Source organism: Felis catus, chromosome A2, assembly GCF_018350175.1.
Source record: "Felis catus isolate Fca126 chromosome A2, F.catus_Fca126_mat1.0, whole genome shotgun sequence".
NCBI lineage: Eukaryota > Metazoa > Chordata > Mammalia > Carnivora > Felidae > Felis > Felis catus.
Genome location: NC_058369.1, coordinates 14,831,493 through 14,853,580, shown reverse-complemented (window position 1 = coordinate 14,853,580; position 22,088 = coordinate 14,831,493). Strand labels below are relative to the sequence as shown.

Below are 22,088 nucleotides of genomic sequence, written 5' to 3'. Positions count from 1 at the left end.
GAAGCCCCGGCGGTACCGTGTGGTTGCTGTTATAGAATTAACTATCCATGACCCGGCAGTTTCAATCCTTGCCAGAGTGTTGCCAAGCTTCGGCTTTCCTTGGGAATTTGTTAAAAATGCCCAATCCAGGCCCCGCCCAACTGCCATTGAATCAGAATCTGCATTTCAACAGGAGCCCCAGGAGATTGACCTGCACCTTCCAGATTGAGGCGCAAAGTGGAAAGACTCCTCAGCAGAGGGCGCTAGAGATCTCCACGACTCAGGAAGAAGGCGAGCTCGGGTTAGGGTTTTCGGACAAATCAAAAGGCGCAGATGTATTTTGAATATAGAGTAAATCATCCATATTCACTCCAGTCAGATAACCAGGATTAACGTTACTTCTAATTTCCTATGCACTTAAATGTTTAAATATTATTAGAGTACTTTCTATGCATAGTTTTATATATAGCACATGTTAAAAATAGTTTATGTAATCTGTATGAGCCTTTTTTATTTAGTATGATTTCACACTGAACTGTTCAGTAGTATTTTTTTTTCCATTCAGAAAGTTTTTCATGAAGTCCTTCCTTGCCCCCCTCTCTCACAGGGGGGTTTGTTTTGTGGCTCAAATTAAGGCAAAGATAATCCTGATAACTGCTATTTATAGGCTGAATTGTGTCCCCCTCCCCACCCCAAAAAGATACGTTTAAGTCTTAATCCTCCACACCTGTGAATGTGACCTTTACTGGAAATGGAATCCATTGCAGATGTAGACAAATTAAGAAGTCATTAGCATGAGCCCTAATTTCACTGGTGTCCTTATAAGAGACAGAGTCACAGGGAGAACACCATGTGATAAGGGAGGCAGATTGGAGTGATGCATCTACCAGCCAAGGAATGTCAGGGGCTGCTGTCAATACCACGAGCTAAGAGAAAGGCATGGAACCGATGCTCCCTCAGAGAGAACGGCCTTGCCACACCTTGATTTCGGGACTTCTAGCCTCCAGAAATTATGAATCAATTTGTTTTCAGCCCCCCCCCCCTTTTGTGGTAATTTGTTCTAGCAGCCCCCAGACATTCCTATAGGTGAGTGAGTTGAGACCCAAGCCTCTTTAGTACCAGCTTCAATATTCCAACCCTTCTCCACCTTCAGGGCGTTCTCAGTTTCTACTCTCTACCTTACACAGAATTTTATTATTCAGATTTTATTTTTAAGTAATCTCTTCACCCAGCGTGGGGCTTGAACTCACAGCCCCAAGGCCAAGAGTTGCATCCTCCATCAGCCGAGCCCACCAGGTGCCCCCTTCATGAATTTTAATTTCTTTTCTGTTTCTGACTCTCAAGGATTTACTATTACTCCTTGAGAATTCAACTAGGCACTAATTTTTTTTTAGTGTTTTATTTTTGAGACAGAGACAGAGCATGAGCAGGGGAGGGGCAAAGAGAGAGGGAGACACAGAATCCGAAGCAGGCTCCAGGCTCTGAGTTGTCAGCACAGAGCCCGACACGGGGCTCGAACCCACGGACTGTGAGATCATGACCTGAGCTGAAGTTGGACGCTTAACCACCCAGGCGCCCCTAAGCATTAATTTTTTAAATTGTTTTTCCTTGGCTTTATTGAGGTATAATCTACAAACCATAAAATGAAACCATTTTGAATATAGTTTAATTTTTAGTAAACTTACAGAGCTATGCAATCATCACAACAAACCAAATCATTTCCCCCCTATCAAAAAGTTTCCTCCTGCCCATACGGTCACCCGCTCCCATCCCCAGCCAACAGCAACCGCGGGTTTGCCTTCTATCTCTATAATGTTGCCTTTTCTGGACCTTTCCCATAAATGGAATCATACAGTATTCGATCTTTTGGGTTTGTCTTCTTTAACTTTTTGAGGTTCCTTATGTTGTGGCATTTGTCAGTTTGCCTCTTTTTTATTGCTGAGTACCGTGTTCTATGTAACAAATGCTTAGTATCATTAGTCATTAGGAGAACGTTTACATGATGAGCCACTGCACCCCACCGGGATGGCTACAGTAAGAAACCTGACCAGAACAAGGGTTGAAGACATGGAGAAACTGAACGCCCTGCTGGTGGGAACATAGATGGTGCAACCAAATAGCACATCTGGAAAAGTAAACTGGCGTCTTAAAAAGCTAAACACAAACTTAGCGGCAATTCCACTCCTAGGTGTCTACTCAACAAATAGGAAACGTAAGTCACCACCCAGACTTCTATACAAATATTTATAGCCACATTATTCAGGGTAGCCCCAAACTGCCAACGGCTCAGATGTTCATCAAATGGTGAGTAAATACAATGTGGCCTATCCTTTCAATGAGATATTCACAACAAAAAGGAATGAAGTGCTAACACACAGAAGCTCCTGGGGGACAGCAGGCTTTGTTTGCTGTGTTCACTGACAACCAGTGCCAGGCGGAAGACGGACGCTCATTAAGTACAAGTTGAACGAACAAGCCTTTAATTCAGCTTTCCGAAGTGAACAATGTAAATCACTTTACGAAACTGTGTTTAAGGGATTTTATTACATTTTGAAAACTGGCCATATTTACAGTCATAAAAAAAATGCTCATGAGAATAAAGTAGGAATACAAAATAACCTATATTAAACAAGTTTGCCTTTCACACATGCTACACGAACATGAACCTCATGGCAAGTCCTGAAACCACCACATATTGTTAGAGCTTCTGCTACAGGCCTCCGAGGAGAGTATGATAGCATCTAAGGAAGAAATGACCTGGCCAACACCCACTGCAAACCTTGGCTACAGGTTTTTATTTTAAAAAGGCAAAAGGTTTTCCCAGTATTTACAGTCGATTTAAAGCTCTGAAATGGGGTGGTAACTTCTAAGCCCACTGCCACAGGGTGTGTGTGGATGCAGAACTTGAATGTCAGCCCTGCTGCCCCACACGCAGGAATCATGCTCTTAATTCGGCTCTGTTAAATGCACAAGTGTAGGTCTTACTTTTGCAAGAAGAAAGCCTCCCAAGAGGTGATGCCTACGTAGTTGACCAAGATCCTTACGATTCATTTCTTTTCTTTTCTTTTAAAAATACATTTTCAGCACGCAACTTTTCAGTCTCCTAGGGAACACATTTTTTAAAAAAGGAAAAGAAGAAAAAAATTCAGGCTCTAAGGCTTACAGGAAGATATGCTTTGCATTAAGTTTATATGTCAAATTAAGATGACAATTTTCAATTCGTAAACTACTAAATGTCAAACAAGAAGCTGATGTGTAAGAGTCTGATAACGGATTGAGTGATGCTTGGAAATGACGATGACTGATTTTTTCTTTTTTTTAATTCTAAGTGCCCCCCCAAAAAACAGTTAAGTGATTCAATGATTAAACTTTAATTACACACTCATTCTAAAACCCGACTGAGTCTCCTTAGAATCATTCCCAGAGCTTACCTCGGCGAGCCGGACATTCTCCTTCTTCAGCCGCACCACGTACTGAATCTTCTGATGGAGGTTCTGGTGACCTACCAACTTTCCATTTTCCTCAGCAAGACTCTCCACCTGCTTCCTTAACATTTCCATCTCCTGCAGGCAGATCAATCCAGGGAGGGGAAAATGAACCGCTCTTAATTTTTCTCTTACAACAACATTATTTCATGCCTTCCAAGAGCACAGGGCGTTAGAGGGCCCGGGTTCCCAGGTTTCCTGACCAGACATCTCCACGTGTGCTACAGTGGCTCTGAACCACAGGACGTGTGGTCCTACACGTGTCCTAACTATATGCGAAAAACCAACGCACAAATGCACCTGGAATATTCTCTCCTTTTCTTCGTACAACTCTTCCAGCTTTGATCTCAGTTGTTCCTTTTCTTGGAATGCTTTGGATTCCAAAGTTCTGGTCCGTTCAACTTCCTCAGCCATTCTAAGGCAGTCCATTTCTTTGTTCTGAAGGGCACTCTGGACTTCCTCTAGGCTGTAGCAACAAATATCACTTTGTGGTATTCCAAAGGAACATAATTACAACAGTATTCAAATTAGACATTTTTCACCCAAGCCCAGAATTTTGATTTGAAAGCGTCACAAATTATTCAGCCCTCCCCTACTGACAGCCTAGGGAGATAGCGAGGGCTGCAGATAGGCTTTGTTGTTGTTACTTTACCAAAGACTTTCATTTTGGAAAACTCCTCAAACTATTTCTTAAATAATGAAAATTTAAAAGGTAAACTTTTGGATTCAGCCCATCTGGAGCAAATGTAATTTAAGTATTATGACGGTCTGCATCATTTATTCAAGGCTCCATATATTAATCATTTTTTTTTAATGTTTATGCATTTTTGAGAGACAGAGCACGAGCAGCGAAGGGGCAGAGAGACAGGGAGACACAGAATCTGAGCTGTCAGCACAGAGCCCAACACAGGGCTCGAACTCACGAACTGGAGATCATGACCAAGCTGAAGTCGGACGCTTAACTGACTGAGCCACCTAGGCGCCCCTATCTTAATCATTTCTGATTCCAAAAACTGGTTCTCAGACCATGGGACCTTAGTCATTTCTTCAAGGATGTGCTATTTAGAATTTATACACTTTTGAAAAGGAACATGAGGAACAAAGTTATCATGGAGTTCTATAGAATTTCACTGTTTTAATAAAATTGTGTGAATCCTAGAGGCTTCCCAAAAGAAACAAATATGCATATGGAATAGAAGGATTCTTTAATGACATAATACTCAGAATTTAATATACCACTTAAGGCCAACTAATTTCAGGAGCAGTGTTTTTAGACTACACTCCATGAAACCTCAGAAGAATAGCAGGGGGCGGAGGGCACGGACCTTTCCCCCAGGTCACTTGGAGCTGTTCTCCATTTGTCTTGTGTATTTTGCTCCAGTTTGATGAAAAGGTTCTGAGGCATCGGCAGACCCTGCTGCTCACCCAAGGGCCATTCCCTTACTTCCTTGCTTATAAGAACTCACTTTACGTGGGGAAAAAGGAGAAAAAAAAAAAAAGGAGAAGCACACCGAGTTCCCAAGGGTTGGTAAAAAAAAGTAAACTAAGCATGGATCTCTCCACCCCACTGCCAGGTACTGGTTTCCTCAGCTTGCTGGAAGTGTTAATTCTGTCCATGAAGCATAGTCTGATTCTTGGGAGCTACTAGGAGGTTTTCCCCCGACAAAAGAAAGCCTTTTTGAACCCATCTCACCATAAGCCGGGAGCCTCTTGTTTATGACATCTGGGGCTATGGCAGCCATCTCGTGGCAAAGAGGCCACAAGCAAGGGTGCCAAAAGCAAAAGAATGGTAAGGGTATGGGTCCCTGATGGCATTATTGAGTCAATGCACCTCCAGACTGCTTGTGGTATGAAATTAAACATCTCGTGCCTACACCACTGTTAGCTGGGAATTGGTTTCCTTATAGCTTTTTAAAGGAGCCTCACATACACAAATAGATAATAACATTATGGTAAAAATCACTGCTGTGGGTTGGGACCGATAAAACCGGGTGTGCCATTTTCTAGTGCGTGCTTCTCTCGCACACAGTATCTTCTAGAGACAATGTATCACTCGAGACTCTTGGCCACTAGATTATGAAATAAATCACGTGCCAACTTACACAGCTTTTATTCTTTTTGCTAGAAGGTCTAAAATGGGCATTATTTCTAAAATAGCCGCAATTCTACACACTATACAGCTGGATTCTCATAGATCCTGTAAGTGATCAGTATTTCTATCCTAGCTCTACAACAAACTGTCTGGGAGCCAGTCCCTGAACTGTATGTATGATCCAAGTGTGAAACGAGCTCTGTTCCACATCTACACTCTTTGATGCTCTAAAACAGATGACTGGGTAACAAATCTTTCACAAGATAGCTAGTTTTTGTCAGCTGATCACTGAAAAGAATTTTTGATGACAGATTATATAATCTTTGATGTACCAACTTGGAGCTCAAATAATTAATTGTATGACAGGATTCTAACAAAATTTCTTCTGTTGTCATTTACTTACTATATGAATAAGATTTCTCAGCACATATAGTTGTAAAAACAGAAAGTAGGAATAGAATTGATACTGAATATGGTCTCATTCCAGAATTAAGTATAACAGAAAAAGGAGCTCATTGAAGCAAGAGCACTAAAATAAAATGCACTGGGATATGCATTTCCAGTGAAATTTTACCAGGTATACTAATTATTTATAAAAACTTATAATAAATTTAGGACACTGTGAGTAATAATTGTAATGAATACTCAATCTGGAAAAAAGACAGCACTAGACCCATATGAATAAAAAAACACTTACAAATTATTTCCCACTTATATAAATATTTTTGTTGCCAAGGGTACAAAAAATTTTCCAAACAATATGTTAAATTAGGATATAATTCTGTGTAGGTAGGGAACGGAAACTCAGTCTGAAAGGAAAAGGAACAATGTACAATTTTAAGTTCGGGGATTTATTCCTGTGTTGCTAAATGGATAGAAAGTAGCAAGTCAGTTGGATACTTTTAAAAGAACACCACCTGAGCTTTATTTCTATGGCCAGTTCAAGGTGAGACTTTTGATAGGACAATGGCTGGAACAAAAATGGAGACAGGTCAGAAGTGGGATTCGAGCCCACACCTCCAGGTGGAGACCAGAAGCGCTGACCAGGAGAAGCAGGAGCTTGAGGCTGGTGCCTTAGACCGCTTGGCCATCCTCATGCCGAGATCTTTATTCCTAAATGGCACTATTTTCAGTATGAGGGAACTTCCATCCTTTCAATGAAAAATTTCAATGATTTCAATGAAATCAACTCAAAAATGTGCAAGAGGGTATATGGTGTTCCAAAAATCTCTTAAGAGGTATATACAACAACTGAAAATGTTTGAGGACCTCTGTTCCAGATGAATATCTATTCAGGGTACACTATCTTTCTAATGTTTTACCATTTTATTTAATACCAACCAGTATACTTATTTTGAACTTGACAGAAAATACAGTATATCTTGTTCATCAAAAACATGAAGCAATTTATGGGGCCCCTGGGTGGCTCAGTCGGTTGAGCGTCCGACTCAGCTCAGGTCATGATCTTGTAGTTTGTGAGTTCAAGCCCCACATCAGGCTCACTGCTGTCAGCCTGTCAGTGCAGAGTCCACTTTGGATCCTCTGTCCCCCTCTCTCTGCCCCTCCCTTGCTTGCACTCTCCCCCGACAAAATAACTAAGAAAAAAAAAAAGAATGAGGCAGTTTATAAGATTACATAAATATGAAAACTGTATGAATAAACTAAAATTCCTGTTTACAGAACACATGTAAAGAGACCCAAAGTCAAGACAAGAAGAAATCAAGAGTATTGATCTGTGGGTCTCAGGGGGCCTCAAGGTTTTATTTTTTAATTTAAAAAATAATTTTTTTTAATGTTTATTCATTTTCGAGAGCGAGCAAGTGAGAGAGAGTAGGGGAGGGGCAGAGAGAGAGGGAGACACAGAATCCAAAGCAGGCTCCAGGCTCTGAGCTGTCAGCACAGAGCCCAACGTGGGGCTCAAACCCACGAACCACGAGATCATGACCTGAAGTCGGACATTTATTTATTTATTTATTAAAAAAAAAAATTTTTTTTTAATGTTTATTTATTTTTGAGACAGAGAAAGAGACAGAGCATGAACGGGCGAGGGTCAGAGAGGGAGACACAGAATCTGAAACAGGCTCCAGGCTCCGAGCTGTCACCACAGAGCCTAGTGCGGGGCTCGAACTCAGGGACTGTGAGATCATGACCTGAGCCCAAGTCGGTAGCTTAACCAACTGAGCCACCCAGGCGCCCCGGGCCTCAAGGTTTTAAATCAGAGGAAACCAGATGGCGTGAAAGAGTAACCGGGTCAGTTATACTGTTCTCACCATCCACGAGGAGAAGATTCATCAACTACTCAAGAGAAACTAAGCCTTTCGTGACACTTACTTCCTTAAGAATTTGTTTGGAATGGCTTCACGTGAGGAGCCCCATGAGCCAGTGGTGTTTAGGAAAACACCTGCTGTGTCGTGTCCACATACTACTGCAGAAGGCAAGAAGTCACCTACCTTGTGGATACAGGAAGTATTTCCTCCCTGAGAGAAGAAAGAGAAGACCAACAAGAACTTCAATTATGAACAAGTGCACTTACTCTGCTTTCATTTTCAGCATCTCTTCAACTAATTTATTCTGTAATAAGATAAAAAAAAAAAAAAAGATGGCTTAAGTTTTTACTGTTGCCAAGAAAAAGACTGAAAGTAAGCAGTCCATGTCCCTCATGATAATGAAATTAAACCAACACCTTTTTCTAATATCCCAACTGCGCACCCATAAAGGGAGTACATGTCTCTAAGACTTCATGAACTGTGCCCTGGGAGGCCTCACAAAGATGCCCAAAACTTCCTTCTATTCTAAATGCAAAACTGTGTGCAGACAACCGAGCAGCAGACTAACTGTGGAAACGCATGAAGACAAATTCGCTCTCGATTATCAGTGATGTCTAAAAACTGATGGTAAGTATCAATCTGAACAGTGGGAATACAGAAAAAACAAGTTGCAAAAGTAAAAATGGTTTCTAAAAAACATATAACCACAAATCCTAAGTATAAAAGCATTTCTTGGACAAGAAAAACAACTATTACGTAAAAAAAAAAAAAAAAAAATTGTACCTTAGCAAGTCTTTCTTTGATCATTTCTTCTTGTTCATTCTTCAGTTGTTGATGACCTGGATTATTCTGTTGGCTGCATAGATGAGAAAGGGAGGAAGGGGAAACACTGTTAAGCATATTCGAGTAGCAATGTCATATCTATTGTATGCAGCAATGCCAAATTCTGCAACAAAAAGCTAACTCTGGTGATTAGGCCAAGTTAGCACAGTTCACAATGTGACTGATATATGGGGATGAAATCAGGCACCTCCCATGAATTCAGGATGCCCCTCATAAAAAATGAGGTGAACAGAGCAGGGAATCTAATCAAGGCTTGGCTGAAAGTCAAGTAGAAATTTAGCCCAGAATGGTATCTTATGAGGCTCAAATGTGAGCAAAAGGGGCTGAGAGATGGGTGGCCCAGAAGCCTGGTGATCAGCTGGGAGGGGGCATCTCTGGGTATGGGGAGGGTACCTTGGGCCGGCCTGGCACATGGAGCCCCAACACTCCATCTGCTTGGATTTCATGGTCAGCTGGCAATTTTCTGATGACACTCTGGCGTCCCATGTATGCTGACACCAGGAAGGGGATTCCCTGAGCACCAGACATAAATCTCTGGACGGAAAAGGAATGCTCCTCTATATAAAGAAAATGACATTCTGGACGATGCATCAGTATCATGTGAATTTGACTAATGTGAGTTCATTCCCTGTAAGCCTGACCAGGGCAGGATCATAAATTGAGTGTCTGCGGGCAGCTCCTGGACCAGGGGGACATCCCCCAAGGAGAAGCTGCCTGAATGCCACAGGCTCCTCTAGAAATATTTCTCACTGATGAGGAAAAGATCGTTTCTTGAAAGAAAGCAGAAGCTCCAGTAGTTTCTTTCATTTAATGAATCTGGCAGCCTAGACAGAAATGGTAATAAGACCTCAGTGAGGAAAACGCCCGGAAGCATTAGGGAAGTGTTTTCTATGCTCTACTCTAACAGTAAACTTTTTCCTGTCCGGGGCCAGACAAAATGTTCTAGGCTTTGGGAGCTGTGGGGTCTCTGACACAACTATTCCACGTGGCTGCTGTAATGCAAAAGGAGCCACAGCAGTATTGAAATGAAACAGCGTGACTGGGATCCAATAAAACTGTCTTTACCAAACGCGCTGTGGGCTGGATCCGACCCCAGAGTCACAGTTTTCTCCCACTCTAATCTTTCAGGAAGGAGGTTCTGTATGGCTCCTCATAAGGGACATGTGGCTATGAAATAAAGGTGTTTTTTTTTTTTTTTAATTTTTTTTAACATTTATTTATTTGAGAGACAGAGAGAGACAGAGCATGAGCATGTGAGGGGCAGAAATAGGAGGAGACACAGAATCTGAAGCAGGCTCCAGGCTCTGAGCTGTTAGCACAGAGCCCGACGTGGGGCTCAAACTCACAAACTGCGAGATTGTGACCTGAGCCGAAGTTGAGGCTTAACCGACTGAGCCACCCAGGCGCCCCGAAATAAAGTATTTTTTTACCTGTGATTTTATAAATGGGCTAGGAACATTCTATCTTCCATGCTCAAACTAGCTCTTGATAAAAGACAATGTACCAAGTACAATGTTCTTCTTTATTGGGGGCGGGGGGGGGGGGGTTGGTGGGGAGCACGTGGCCAGGCTGCGGACGACCTGCATTGGAATCACCTGGAAAGGGAAGTGAAATCCCCGGGAGGGGCGCTACTAAAATGAGCATGTCCGACGCTCACTGAAACCTGAAGCATTTAGGAAAGGACTGTCAGCACAGCCACCACTACCGTCTTCCAGTATCTGTTGTCTTCGTTAGGTTGCGGACAGAGCATCTCAGGCCCACTTCCGGGCAGGGAAGGGGAACTGCAGGAGGGGAGAGTGTCTGCCCGAGACCTGCTGGCAGCAGCAGGAACAGCAGGCACCCCTAATCTGGGAAGCTGAATTCAGTAAGGGCCTTCATCCCAAATGGAGACCTCTCTCTGCTTCACTTCAACCTGCTATACGATTTTCCTGGTCACCCTCATCTCTAAGCCCTCACTCGGAAACGTTCACAGAAGGGCAGGATCCTAATTCCGCCTTGTATACCTAATATCTGCCATTTATTGGCTGACTCCCTTCTGCCAACCACTGTAACCGGCACTTTATACATGTTATTTTTGGTGTTTAAAACACCTTGTGAGAGAGCTATCATTTTCCTCATTTGATGGCTAAGGAAACTAAGTCACTAGAAGTCAAAAACTGTGCCCAAAGTCACAGGACTTTCAAGTGTCAGCGACAGGACAAAGCCTAGCTGCCTGGGACATACTGCCCTGTCACTAGCAAATACAACTAGAAAGCGCCTCGGCTAAAGGCAAACCACCTGCACAGAGGTACCCAAACCCAAGGGAACGCTCCTCAGTAAAGCTCCTTCCTGCGCAGGAGCATTCCCTGGACCATGAGTCATGGAGCCAAAGAAACTGGTAGGAAATCCTCCCTTTTTCTGCTGGCCCTCTTGAACCTTCTCTGTTGCTTCCCCACCCCAACCCCCTTTTCTTAAAATAGAAGTAGACAGTTTGGTTCAAATTTTTCACAGGTTTCAAATTCCTTTCAATAGCTCTACAACAATGCGAAGGTTAACAGAGTAGGTGATACCATGAAGGCCTATTCTCCCACTCAAAAAAGCGACCCCCTCATCAGACCTGACTCCAAAGCAACCGACAGAGCACCCCCTGGACTGGGGGTGAACGCTGCGCATGCCGTGAAACCAATTTCAACCGCTTTCTAACTAACTGTACACGGGCAGGCCAAGATTTAGCCCACAGAGTTCTGGTGGCTCTTTCTCACCTCTTGTGCTGTTCCCTTTCAAGATCATCCAGCTGACTTTGCAGGAGCCAGTTCCTTTCTCTTAGCTGCTCAGCTTCCAGGCGGAGGTTTTCCATTTCACACAACTGCTCCTAAGAAGACAGCAAATCGTGTCTTTTTAGAAGACACATTGTAGTAGGTGTTATTTGGCTCCCCAAGGCCGCAAATGAGACACATATTCATCTTTTTAGCCCCTTCCTATGCAAAGAACACTGCACTGGGTGTCACTGGATAACAAGTAGACCACGACAAGCTTTTGGGGATTTTCATACCCACTGGGTGTTAAACATAGTCTCTTATCAATAGCACACAATTCATTAAAATGCCTTTATGAAAAATGACGGCCAAAAGTCCATACTTTGATAAACGCTCTATTTGATTCTATTTAATAAATTCTAATTAAAAACAAAACTGATATAGGGAATAGAGTCAGTAATACTGTAAAAACGTTGCATGGTGACAGGTGGTAACTACACTTGCGGTGAGCACAGCATAATGGATGGAACCATGTTGTACACAGTGTGCAACTGATGTGCCACAGCCATCACTCAAAATCCCCAAGTGAGCTCTAATTTGAAAATCACGGGCATAACCATCCAGAAGAAATAAATGCTTGTCTGCAAGGGGTGTCCTTTTCCATTTACTTCTCCTTGTCCATTGTCCGATTTCTTTTAAGCTGACCCAATTTCCTCTGAGTACTAAAAGCATGCCAATCTGGGTAACAGCCACATTCCTCAGCAGATTGAGAGCTGCCCTAATTAAAAAGGCAAGGAGTGATCCCCTCCACGAGGAACGAAGCTTGAGAGACTGTCTTTGCATACTTCACATCACTTGGTTACAGGAAGCTAATTCTGTTCCTGAACAAAACCTCGCTCCAGCGCCAAGGCCTCACAGCCTAAATGTGATCTGTGAAGCATCCTATCTACTCCACCCACACCCGTCCACACCTCCACACCACACACCTCCCTCTACTCGATACTCCTCGAAACACACTCTCCCTGTGCACAATCACCATAACCCCAAGTCCCTGAGTAAAAAAAAAGTAAAACAGAAGTTTAAAGGAATGGCAAACAAGAGAAGATTATTAACTACCTGAGACAAAAGTGAATCTCTAGAATATACAGAGAATGCCTACAAATTGTTAAGGGAAAGTCCAATGATAGCAAGACGGACGAAGGATATAGGTCAGAGAAACAAAACGTGCTCCGTCTTACTCTTTTTTCTTTTTAAGTTTTTTTTAATGTTTATTTATTTTTGAGACAGAGAGAGACAGAGCATGAACAGGGGAGGGTCAGAGAGAGAGAGAGACGCAGAGTCCAAAGCAGGCTCCAGGCTCCCAGCTGTGAGCACAGAGCCCGACGTGCGGCTTGAACTCACGGACTGTGAGATCATGACCTGAGCTGAAGTCGGACGCTCAACCAACTGAGCCACCCAGGTGCCCCTCCATCTTATTCTTAATGAGAAAAATACAAATTTATAACTGTAGCAAGACAGCGTATTTAGCTATGAAACTGGCAAGGATGTAAGTCAGGCAGCACTGTGATCAGAGCAGCTGGCACAGCCTGTGTTTGACACCATCGTAGAAACAGGGAGATGACGGCTGCAGACTTGGTTATATGGAAATGGGGCTACTGTGAGAGCCTCCAGGGACCGTCAGCCAGGTAGTCTGCAGTCGGCGGGGAGAGGAAGGCTTTTCTGCCTGCCCTTTATTTAGTTCTGTGCCTGTTGAATTCTGTACCCTCAGTAACCATGAAAGATACTGTTTCTTTCGTTGATTTTGGATACTGTTTATTTTAAAAGATTTTTTTTGAAAAAGATGATCCAGTTACCTTCATTCTGAGGATTTCAGCATTTTTGACTTCTCGGTCTTCGTTTAGCTTTGTGACAAGGTGTTGCAAAGAAACCTTAGACGCTCTTCCGTCTTCTATCTCTTGTTCTTGGGTTTCTAGGAGTTTTGCCAAGTGTGTTTGAAAGTGAGGTGGTGTTCTAGGGCTCTAAAATAAAATTAAATTCCATCCAAACACCTGATTAAGTGATATTTTATAAAGATTTCATTTCAAATGAAAACACTTAGCTATTCAGCCTGTCATTCTAATTCCTGTGCAGGTGAAACAAATAAAACACCAGTACCTTTTTATCAAGTAAAGAGCAGAAAAGGTACTGGCAAAAATCTCTTTCTATAAAAACACAAAGCTACAGTCTTAGTAATGTCCACACTTGCAATCCCTCACGAAACCGTTCCATGTCCCCAGAGCACAGGTACCTGGGGATGCTCGGCAGCAGAATCCATTACGTGTTCGAGCTGTCTCATTTTGAAGTTATATTCATTCTTTTTCTGTTCTACTTCCTCTTTCTTCTGGTTTAGCTGAGAAAATCGAACAGATGAAGGTGGCAAGTTAGAACTGGGCACATGGCCCGGTTAGAACAGACAAATTTCCCAAGGTGTGAGGATACAGACTTTTCACATTATTTTCTCAGGCTTTCATTAAATACTGCTTGAAAAGCAGTAAGGTGTTAAAACCAACCCAAACCACAGCAATGCTCACAGTCCGTAGCTGTCGACCCTGCGGCTGCCGTTCACGTCCGTAAACGCTGGTTGCTGCTACAACCCTCCCCTCTCCCTCTCTCCCTCTCTCCCACAGACTTATTTACACTTTTTTTAAAAAACATTTTTAATGGGGGCGCCTGGGTGGCGCAGTCGGTTAAGCGTCCGACTTCAGCCAGGTCACGATCTTGCGGTCCGTGAGTTCGAGCCCCGTGTCAGGCTCTGGGCTGATGGCTCGGAGCCTGGAGCCTGTTTCCGATTCTGTGTCTCCCTCTCTCTCTACCCCTCCCCCGTTCATGCTCTGTCTCTCTCTGTCCCAAAAATAAATAAAAATGTTGAAAAAAAATTTAAAAAAAAACATTTTTAATGTTTACTTATTTTGAGAGGAAAAGACAGCATGAGCGGAGGAAGGGCAGAGAGAGAGGGAGAGGGAGAATCTGAAGCAGGCTCCACACTCAGCACGGAATCCGATGCGGAGCTCAATCTAACACTCGTGAGATCATGACCCGAACCAAAATCAAGAGTCGGACGCTTAACTGACAGAGCCACCCGGGTGCTCCTAAAAACAACTTTTTAAAGCTTCGCTGGTAATCAAAGGGTCGTTTGAGGAAAATAAAATGTAAAACAGCAGCCAAGAGGAGGATACAAGTCAGCCATAACCTTGCCCCAGAGGTTAGAACTTGCTGGCACGTTGCCAGGGGGCCGAGGGTGGGCAGAGAGGCAGCCGAGCAAGTCGGAACACACGTGAGCCACCAAGTTGTTCAGAGCCCGCAGCGCAGCCTGACCACCTAAGTGCCCTGTTGGCCCACCTTGCTGTATACAGAGAGAATGAGCCGCGGCACTGGACCTCACCTCGTGCTGAAGTTCTTGGATCAGGGCCTCCTTCTTGGCCATCTCCTCCTGGGCAGACTGCAGCAGCTCTGAGTGCTTCTTCGAGGCCTCGGTGAGCTTGTTCAGTTGCTCGGTGGCATGAGCCAGGTCCTCGCAGAGCATATCCCTCTGTCGGGATGATCCCCGCAAAGAAAGATTGCTTTCATAATTGTATACTCCACTAAGGATTTGCAAATCACTAGTATGTGCAAATTGCAAAAGGTTAAAAAGTCTTAAATAAGAACTTTTAACTTTTTTTTTTGCTTATGTGCTAATCCAGTCCAAAGCAAACAAGCAGTTAATATTATTTATTTATTTATGTATTTATTTATTTATAACATTTACTCATTTTTTGAGAGACAAAGAGAGACAGTACAAGAGGGAGAAGGACAGAGAGAGAGGGAGACACAGAATCCAAAGCAGGCTCCAGGCTCTGAGCTGTCAGCACAGAGCCCGACGTGGGGCTCGAACCCGTGAGCAGTGAGATCATGACCTGAGCCAAAGTCGGACGCTTACCTGACTGAGCCACCCAGTTACCCCATTTAAGAACAGGTCTAAAGAGAAACATTACACGAAATTCATACAAGTATCCCAATTGGGGTTTCAGTGCATTCCACCCCTTTCGCTTAACACTGAACATTTCCTCTGACCCCCCAGGATCTCAAAGCTGATTGATCGCTCTTTCCGTATGAGGACTCCAGAAACAGGTCCCTAGCTTACCTGCTGTCTGACCAACTGACTCTAGTCCTTTATACATTGGAAGGTAAATAGCTATAAAGATGGGTACCCCTCAGCCAGTTGGGGAGGGGCTGGGCAGTCACCAGGTAGTGATACATTGTCATAGGCCATCAGAGTTTCAGAGGAGTCGCTTGATGGAAAGTGGCAGAGAGAATTGGAAGTCCTGTGGGTTGCACACATAATTCCTGTGTACACAGCATGTAATCCCTATCAAGTTAGAGCAGAGTCTGCTTACTCTAACTTTCCAAATGTGCATGTATATATGTACGTATACATATTTATATCACTATAAATATGTTAACATGTATAATATTGCATATAACAGGTATATGTGATATATATTAACATGTGTATCACCTAAAAAATGTACGTACATATATAAATGGTATGATATAGAAGTATGTGGAAAATGTTTGTAATACGTCAGGCATACATGCACGCACACACACATACTTGATGTATCACAAACACTTTTCCACATATTCTTTTATCACATCATTTTTCATTGGGCGGGCTTGAGTTCATCTTAAGTATGCACCACAATTTAGCCCATCACTGAATACTTTGGCTGATTTGAATTTTTCACTATCATATGCATTATATTCTCATACCTAGATTCTTTCTTTTTTAAAAATTATTTTTTAACATTTATTTATATTTGAGAGAGAGAGAAAGAGAGAGAGAGAGAGTGTGAGCAGGGGAGGAGCAGAGAGAGAGGGAGACACAGAATCCGAAGCAGGTTCCAGGCTCTGAGCTGTCAGCACAGAGCCTGGCATGGGGCTCGAACTCATGAACCGTGAGATCGTGACCTGAGCAGAAGCCAGATGCTTAACCAACTGAGTCACCCAGGCGCCTCCCTACTGGATTATTTCTTTAGGCTAATTTCTAAAAAGTGCAAACTCGAAGCATATGCAAAAAAATTAAGGCTGTGTATTACTAGACCACCTCCCCAAAGGCTGAACTTAAACTTCATCACAAGTGTCAGTAATCACCCTTCTCTGCATATCTTAATATTTACTAGCTGTAAGATCAAACGGTAGCTTTGTGCTTAATTTTGCATTTCTTTTAGCAAGGTTTCTAGGCCACTATCTTCTTCCTGGGGGAGCTGCTCATGCACCTTCCTGTATCCATTCACCACCAGGGTGTGTCTGTCCTTTCTTGAGTATTCTGACCTAAAAGCTCTTCTATGGATTAAGGCAAGGACCCCTTTGTCATCAGTTGTAAATACTTTAGCTGAGGAAGCCAGGTGATTAGTAAAAGGGGGAACGTGAAGTGACTGTGGGATGATTCCCCTCGAATCTAAGATACTTCAATATGCACTGTCACACATTTTTTAAGAGAAGAACAAGAAAGACAGGAGACAAAGGGAGTAAGGAAGAGCCTGGAGGTGAATTGTACTGAGCTCCCATCAGTAGCCACTCCCACTCAAACAGCCAGGCTTCCCTCCACACTTGGGCAACAGGCAGTGTGGAAATGAAGATTTAGTCCCCATTTTATACTTGTACAAGACCTTAGGGTGTGACGTTTGTGTGCTACTTTCCACTTTCTTTTTTTTTAATGTTTATTTATTTATTTTGAGAGGAGTGGGGGGACGGACAGAGAAAGAGAAGGAGAGAGAGAATTTGAAGCAGGCTCTGCACTGTTAGCGTGGAGCCCAACGTGGGGCTCGATCTCACAAACTGTGAGATCATGACCTGAGCCAAGATCAAGAGTCAGATGCTTAACTGACTGAGCCACCCAGGCACCCCTAAATTTCTTTTTTTTTTTTTAATTGAAGTACAGTTGACACTGTGTGCAAACTTTCCAACTCACCTCCTAAAAATACTGCCAGCTCCCACGGACTGAGCAACTCACAAGCTGCCAGTCAGTTCCTAAGCCCTTTCCATGTGTCACCTCATTTCACCTCCTCTTAGGCACTAGGCGGCAGTGTTATCTCTGCTCCAGAGACGTGACGAATGAGGCAGAGACAAGTGTAACTTTCACAGCGACACACAGCCAGGACTCAGACTCCATAGCAGCCAGCTCCGCAGCCTGTGCCCTAACAGCTTATTACTCTTGTCTTGTGCTCCTGCGGCCTGGACCGTCCTTGTCTATTTTCATCTCCTTGCACTGCAGGTGTGTCAGCTTCGAGTCCTTTCTGGCATACAGGAGGCTAGAAATACAGACTCCTGGGTAAATCTGCCTTGGAGATCTATCCCCACAGGTTCTAAAGCTCAAAACTAGCGCACACACCGTGTGTTTCACCAACTTTCCCCAGGCCGCTATTTCTCCACCTCAGACGTACAAGGAACCGCCTTCGGTCACTGTGGCTAGAGCCCTCGGCACCCACTCTGCTTGCTGTTGCCACGGCACACGTCCTGCGGACCCCACAACTGCCTGCTGAACTTCTAAAGCACTGCTCAGTTCTAGCTTGCCAACATTCCCACCACCACTTCTGGGCTCTGGCCTTTTCGCCTTTGGCCTGGGCTTGAAGTCTATGCAGCCGACACTCTTGGAGACGCTCCGTGACACAGACTCCATCCATCTCCACCTCAGCTCTCCCCCCACAGCCGGACAGGCCCCACCACCACCCACAGCCCCCTCCCTAGCGAAGCCTTGTACAAATACTATCTCCTTTGGGAAGTGCTCTGCGATTTTGGCACAGTCACTCCCCTCCTCCCTTTCCTGTGCTCCCAGATCCTTTGTTAGATCAAGATACATTTAACTCTTAAAGTAGATAGCATATTTTGACGTAAGTAACAGTGTTTCAATCATTCTTCCAGGCAAGGACAAATGGTAGGTGGGGTCAATAAATATTTGTTGTTTCTTTCATGGATAGCATAGTTTAGCAAGAAAGCTTTACTTCTAAAGCAACCACAGAGTAGTATATATGGTGGGTTACCATTTGTGTGAGAAAAAGAAAACTAAATGTATATGGGATTTGCCTAAAATGTGTCTGGAAGTAGGGCATCTGGGTGGGTCAGTTGGTTAAGCGGCCAACTTCGGCTCAGGTCATGATCTCATGATTCACGGGTTCGAGCCCCACATCGGGTTCTCTGCTGTGAGCGCAGAGCCTGCTTCAGATCCCCTGTCCCCCTACCTCTCCCTCCCCCATTCACACTTGCTGTCTCAAAAATAAACATTTACTAAAAAAAAAAAAATCTCTGGAAGGATACATGACAGAATATCTACTGCTTTATGTAATTTGAATTTTGAACGATGTGACAGTACTGCTTGCTTGTTTATTTACTTACTTATTGAGAGAGAGAGAGAGAGAGAGAGAGAGAGCGCGAGCGAGCACACGTGGAGGGGAGGGACAGAGAAAGAGGGAGAGAGAATCTTAAGCAGGTTCCACGCCCAACGCAGAGCCTGACTCGGGGCTCAACCTCACCACCCTGGGATCATGACCTGAGCCAAGATGGAGAGTTGGCCGCTCTACTGACTGAGCCGCCCAGGCGTCCCAGTACTACTTCATTTAAAAATAGACACATTTACACCAACAACGAAAAATTAAAACCCACTTTAGCTAAAACCTACCTCAGCTGGTTAACCTGTTAACCAGATCTTTCTTTGCTCCCTGCTGCTACCACTCCACCAAGTAAACGCAGTGGCCAATCTGCTCCCCTTTGGGAAGAGGGTCAGTTACAGGAACTTACCAGCGTAAGGGTTAAATTGTAGTGTAGGGCTAAAGCTTAGCTTGAAAAATAACAGCTTTGTGTTGACACTGAAGGTTAAGAGATAACAGCCTTGCTTTGCTCTTGTAAACTACGCCTCATACCCTTGTAAATTAGGCTTCAATTCACCAATTAAGGAAACAAAAGTCCAAAGAAAAGAGCATCAGAGGCAGGGTCAAGGAGATCCACTGGTTGCAACTTCGAGGCAGAAAGTCTAAAGTAAACACCTCATTAGGCAACTGTTTCTAACTCATCTGGCAACTGTTTCTAACTCATCTGGAACCTGTTTCTTTGTTCTGTTCCCAGGTGATGATAAAACGACGTGATCGGTTATAAAAACTCTGTACCCCAGCTGTTCGAGGCCGCACTCTTATGAAGAGTGTTGGTCCCGGTTGGTCGGCCTTGCCTCTCATTGTAATAAACTTTGTTGTGACTGTCACTGGTGCCCGTAGCATTCTGTTTCAGGTGGATGCAACACCAGGTGTTAGCACAAATGAATGCATATCAACTGGATAAAGTATAACAATTTTAGTGTTATCTATTACTGGCCTAACTACCCTATGGGAAAATGGCTCTAATTATGACTTGTCCCTTTAAAAAGCCCTCTATTTCTTCATTAATAACCTCCACACACACATACACATACAAACATTGACAAGGAAAAAGGCAAAAAAGAGTCAGGATGTGTTAACATGTACCTCTATGTCCTCAGAGAGTATTCTCAGTCTAAGGGCTTCTTTCAGGTCCAGAATCTCCACTTCCTGTTTCTTAATCAACACTTTGCTCTCTTCCTTGTCAGCCAAAGCAGAGCTGTGTTTGCACTGCAGAAAGAAAGTTGTAAGAGCTGTCTGCTTTCCTGTGCTTACTTTTTCACTAAAATAACAAGAAGGAGTCTGAGCTCCGAGGTGATGATGAGACTAACACAAATAGTTCAATAACTACTTATTGGACAAACGAATGGAAGAATAAGTGCGTGAATGGTGAAGAGAAGTCAAAAAGTCCCACAGGGAGCGGTGAAAAACCACTCGGGTTTTCTTACTGTTTTTTGGTCATCTCTGCCCCTAACAATGGGGCTCAAACTCCCGACCCAGAGACCAAGAGTCGCACTCTTCACCGACTGAGCCAGCTGGGCGCCCCATATTAATTATTATCACACCTTTATCAAGAAACTGCCTTCAGCAACAAACGTGAGAACAGCAACCTCCCTTTGTAGCAGAGGAATGACCAACGTGGGCAAAAAACTTCACCTTGACCCGAGGTGAGGAGGAAGCACCAACATTCAACTTAGATATGTGCGCGCGTGAGGGGGAAAGTAGTTACTCGTAGAAAATACTTACTTGAGGAAACCAGAAAGTCCAATAATGGAAAAACTCACTCGCTATACAAGGAATGTCTCTGAACTTAACCAAAATGTGTCATTGTTTTTCCTCAAAGCAACGAAGGAACACCACATACCCTTAACTATCACAGATTACAACCGGCCTGCTTCTGATCAGCAATTCCCAATCGGTGCACACAGAGCACTGAACCCAGGCCAGGACGATCAGAGCAGGGCGGCAGCGGGCACCGCCTCACAGGGGTCAGCATATTAAAAGCTCTGTAAGTTCTGCGAATCCAGAAACCTGTTGAGGCTTTGACTAGGATTTCCAAACCGATTTGACCACAGCAATCCTTTTGCTCTGGTGTAGCATTTGTCAAACTCTTGAAGAATCTGGGGAGTGCTCAAATGTATCTTGTCGGTTACAGAACTTACACCAATGTCCTTCAGTTCTTGCTTCAGGGTGTCTATGGTTTCTGTTTTTTCACACACCGATGTTCTCAGCTCCTGGATCTGGCTCATGAGGTCAGCTACAACTTCCTGATGAGGAGAGAAACAATGTCTTCACACCCAATGACATTAAGGAGGAGACCATTACTGAGGTAAACAACAGTTTACCTCTCCGAAAGACAACAGAAGTCCATTTTGTTTTAGCAAAATACGTCACATTATATTATTATCAGTTTGTATATTAATGGCCTTACTCTATTTGATTTAATCATTTGCTTTGGTTTTTCTGAATGAGTTATAGGTAGGCATATAAGAAATTTATACCTAATTTTATACTTGGACATGCATATTTCATTTACTATCCTAATTAAAGACAACACACCAGAAATCTGACAGTTTGTATCATGGGACTCAGAGTCAACCAGAAAGGCTCACACTAACAGCAGCCTAGTAAAGAGAGAGGCAGGATGGGTTTTAGAAACAGTGCCACCAGCGGGCCACCTGGGTGGCTCAGTCGGTTAAGCATCCGTCTCTTGATTGCAGCTCATGTCATGATCTCACGGTTACTGGGATCAAGCATGCTTAAGATTCTCTCTCTCCCTCTCCCTCTCCCCCCACCCCAAAATAAAAAAAAACTATAAAAAAATAATAAAAATAGAAACAGTGCCATCAGAAGTAGAACAGTTTCCTCTTGAAGTTACATGGAGAATTAATAATAATAATAATAATAATAATAGAAGATCCCCTTCTCTGCCAACCTTGGAAGACAAACAAGGCCTAAGTGTCTACAGGAATGCCAGCTACCAGGCACCCTGAGGGCAGGGGACGGGAACATTAAAGCCTCACTTATGAAGAAAATAAAGAGGGATTCAGCTTCAACCTCTACCAACCTTGTCAGCATCTCTAGACTTTTCCAGAGAACGAATTACTTTTTCGGTAGCATATAAACTCTCTTCCAGTTTCTGTACTTTTGCCATCTATGGGGAAAAATAACTATTTTTAGAAAAAGAATTAAATTCCAAAGCCAACCACATACACATATAGGGGGGAAAAAAAAAGAAGGTGAACTCTCCTTTTCATATTGTGTGG

The 22,088-nt window shown here is 43.5% G+C and overlaps 1 protein-coding gene across 6 annotated transcripts in view; it reads right to left on the bottom strand.

The window, feature by feature from the left end:
- Window positions 1–2,504: 2,504 nt before the first annotated feature.
- The window catches only part of KIF15 (kinesin family member 15), an 81,983-nt gene continuing 62,399 nt past the window's right edge, over window positions 2,505–22,088 (bottom strand). For 4 of the 6 annotated variants that reach the window (XM_045048991.1, XM_045048996.1, XM_045048992.1 and 1 more), the window contains 12 exons: window positions 21,890–21,976; window positions 20,985–21,089; window positions 19,930–20,052; window positions 14,823–14,969; window positions 13,689–13,790; window positions 13,255–13,419; window positions 11,408–11,517; window positions 8,607–8,679; window positions 8,090–8,127; window positions 3,765–3,930; window positions 3,411–3,542; window positions 2,505–3,082 (listed from right to left, as the gene is read on the bottom strand). In XM_045048991.1, the coding sequence (XP_044904926.1) occupies window positions 3,020–3,082; window positions 3,411–3,542; window positions 3,765–3,930; window positions 8,090–8,127; window positions 8,607–8,679; window positions 11,408–11,517; window positions 13,255–13,419; window positions 13,689–13,790; window positions 14,823–14,969; window positions 19,930–20,052; window positions 20,985–21,089; window positions 21,890–21,976 (1,311 nt within the window). In that variant the 3' untranslated portion in view covers window positions 2,505–3,019. Of the gene's footprint in view, window positions 3,083–3,410; window positions 3,543–3,764; window positions 3,931–8,006; window positions 8,034–8,089; window positions 8,128–8,606; window positions 8,680–11,407; window positions 11,518–13,254; window positions 13,420–13,688; window positions 13,791–14,822; window positions 14,970–19,929; window positions 20,053–20,984; window positions 21,090–21,889; window positions 21,977–22,088 lie in introns of those variants that run through there. The other 2 variants (XM_045048998.1, XR_006591894.1) reach the window with 2 other exon arrangements.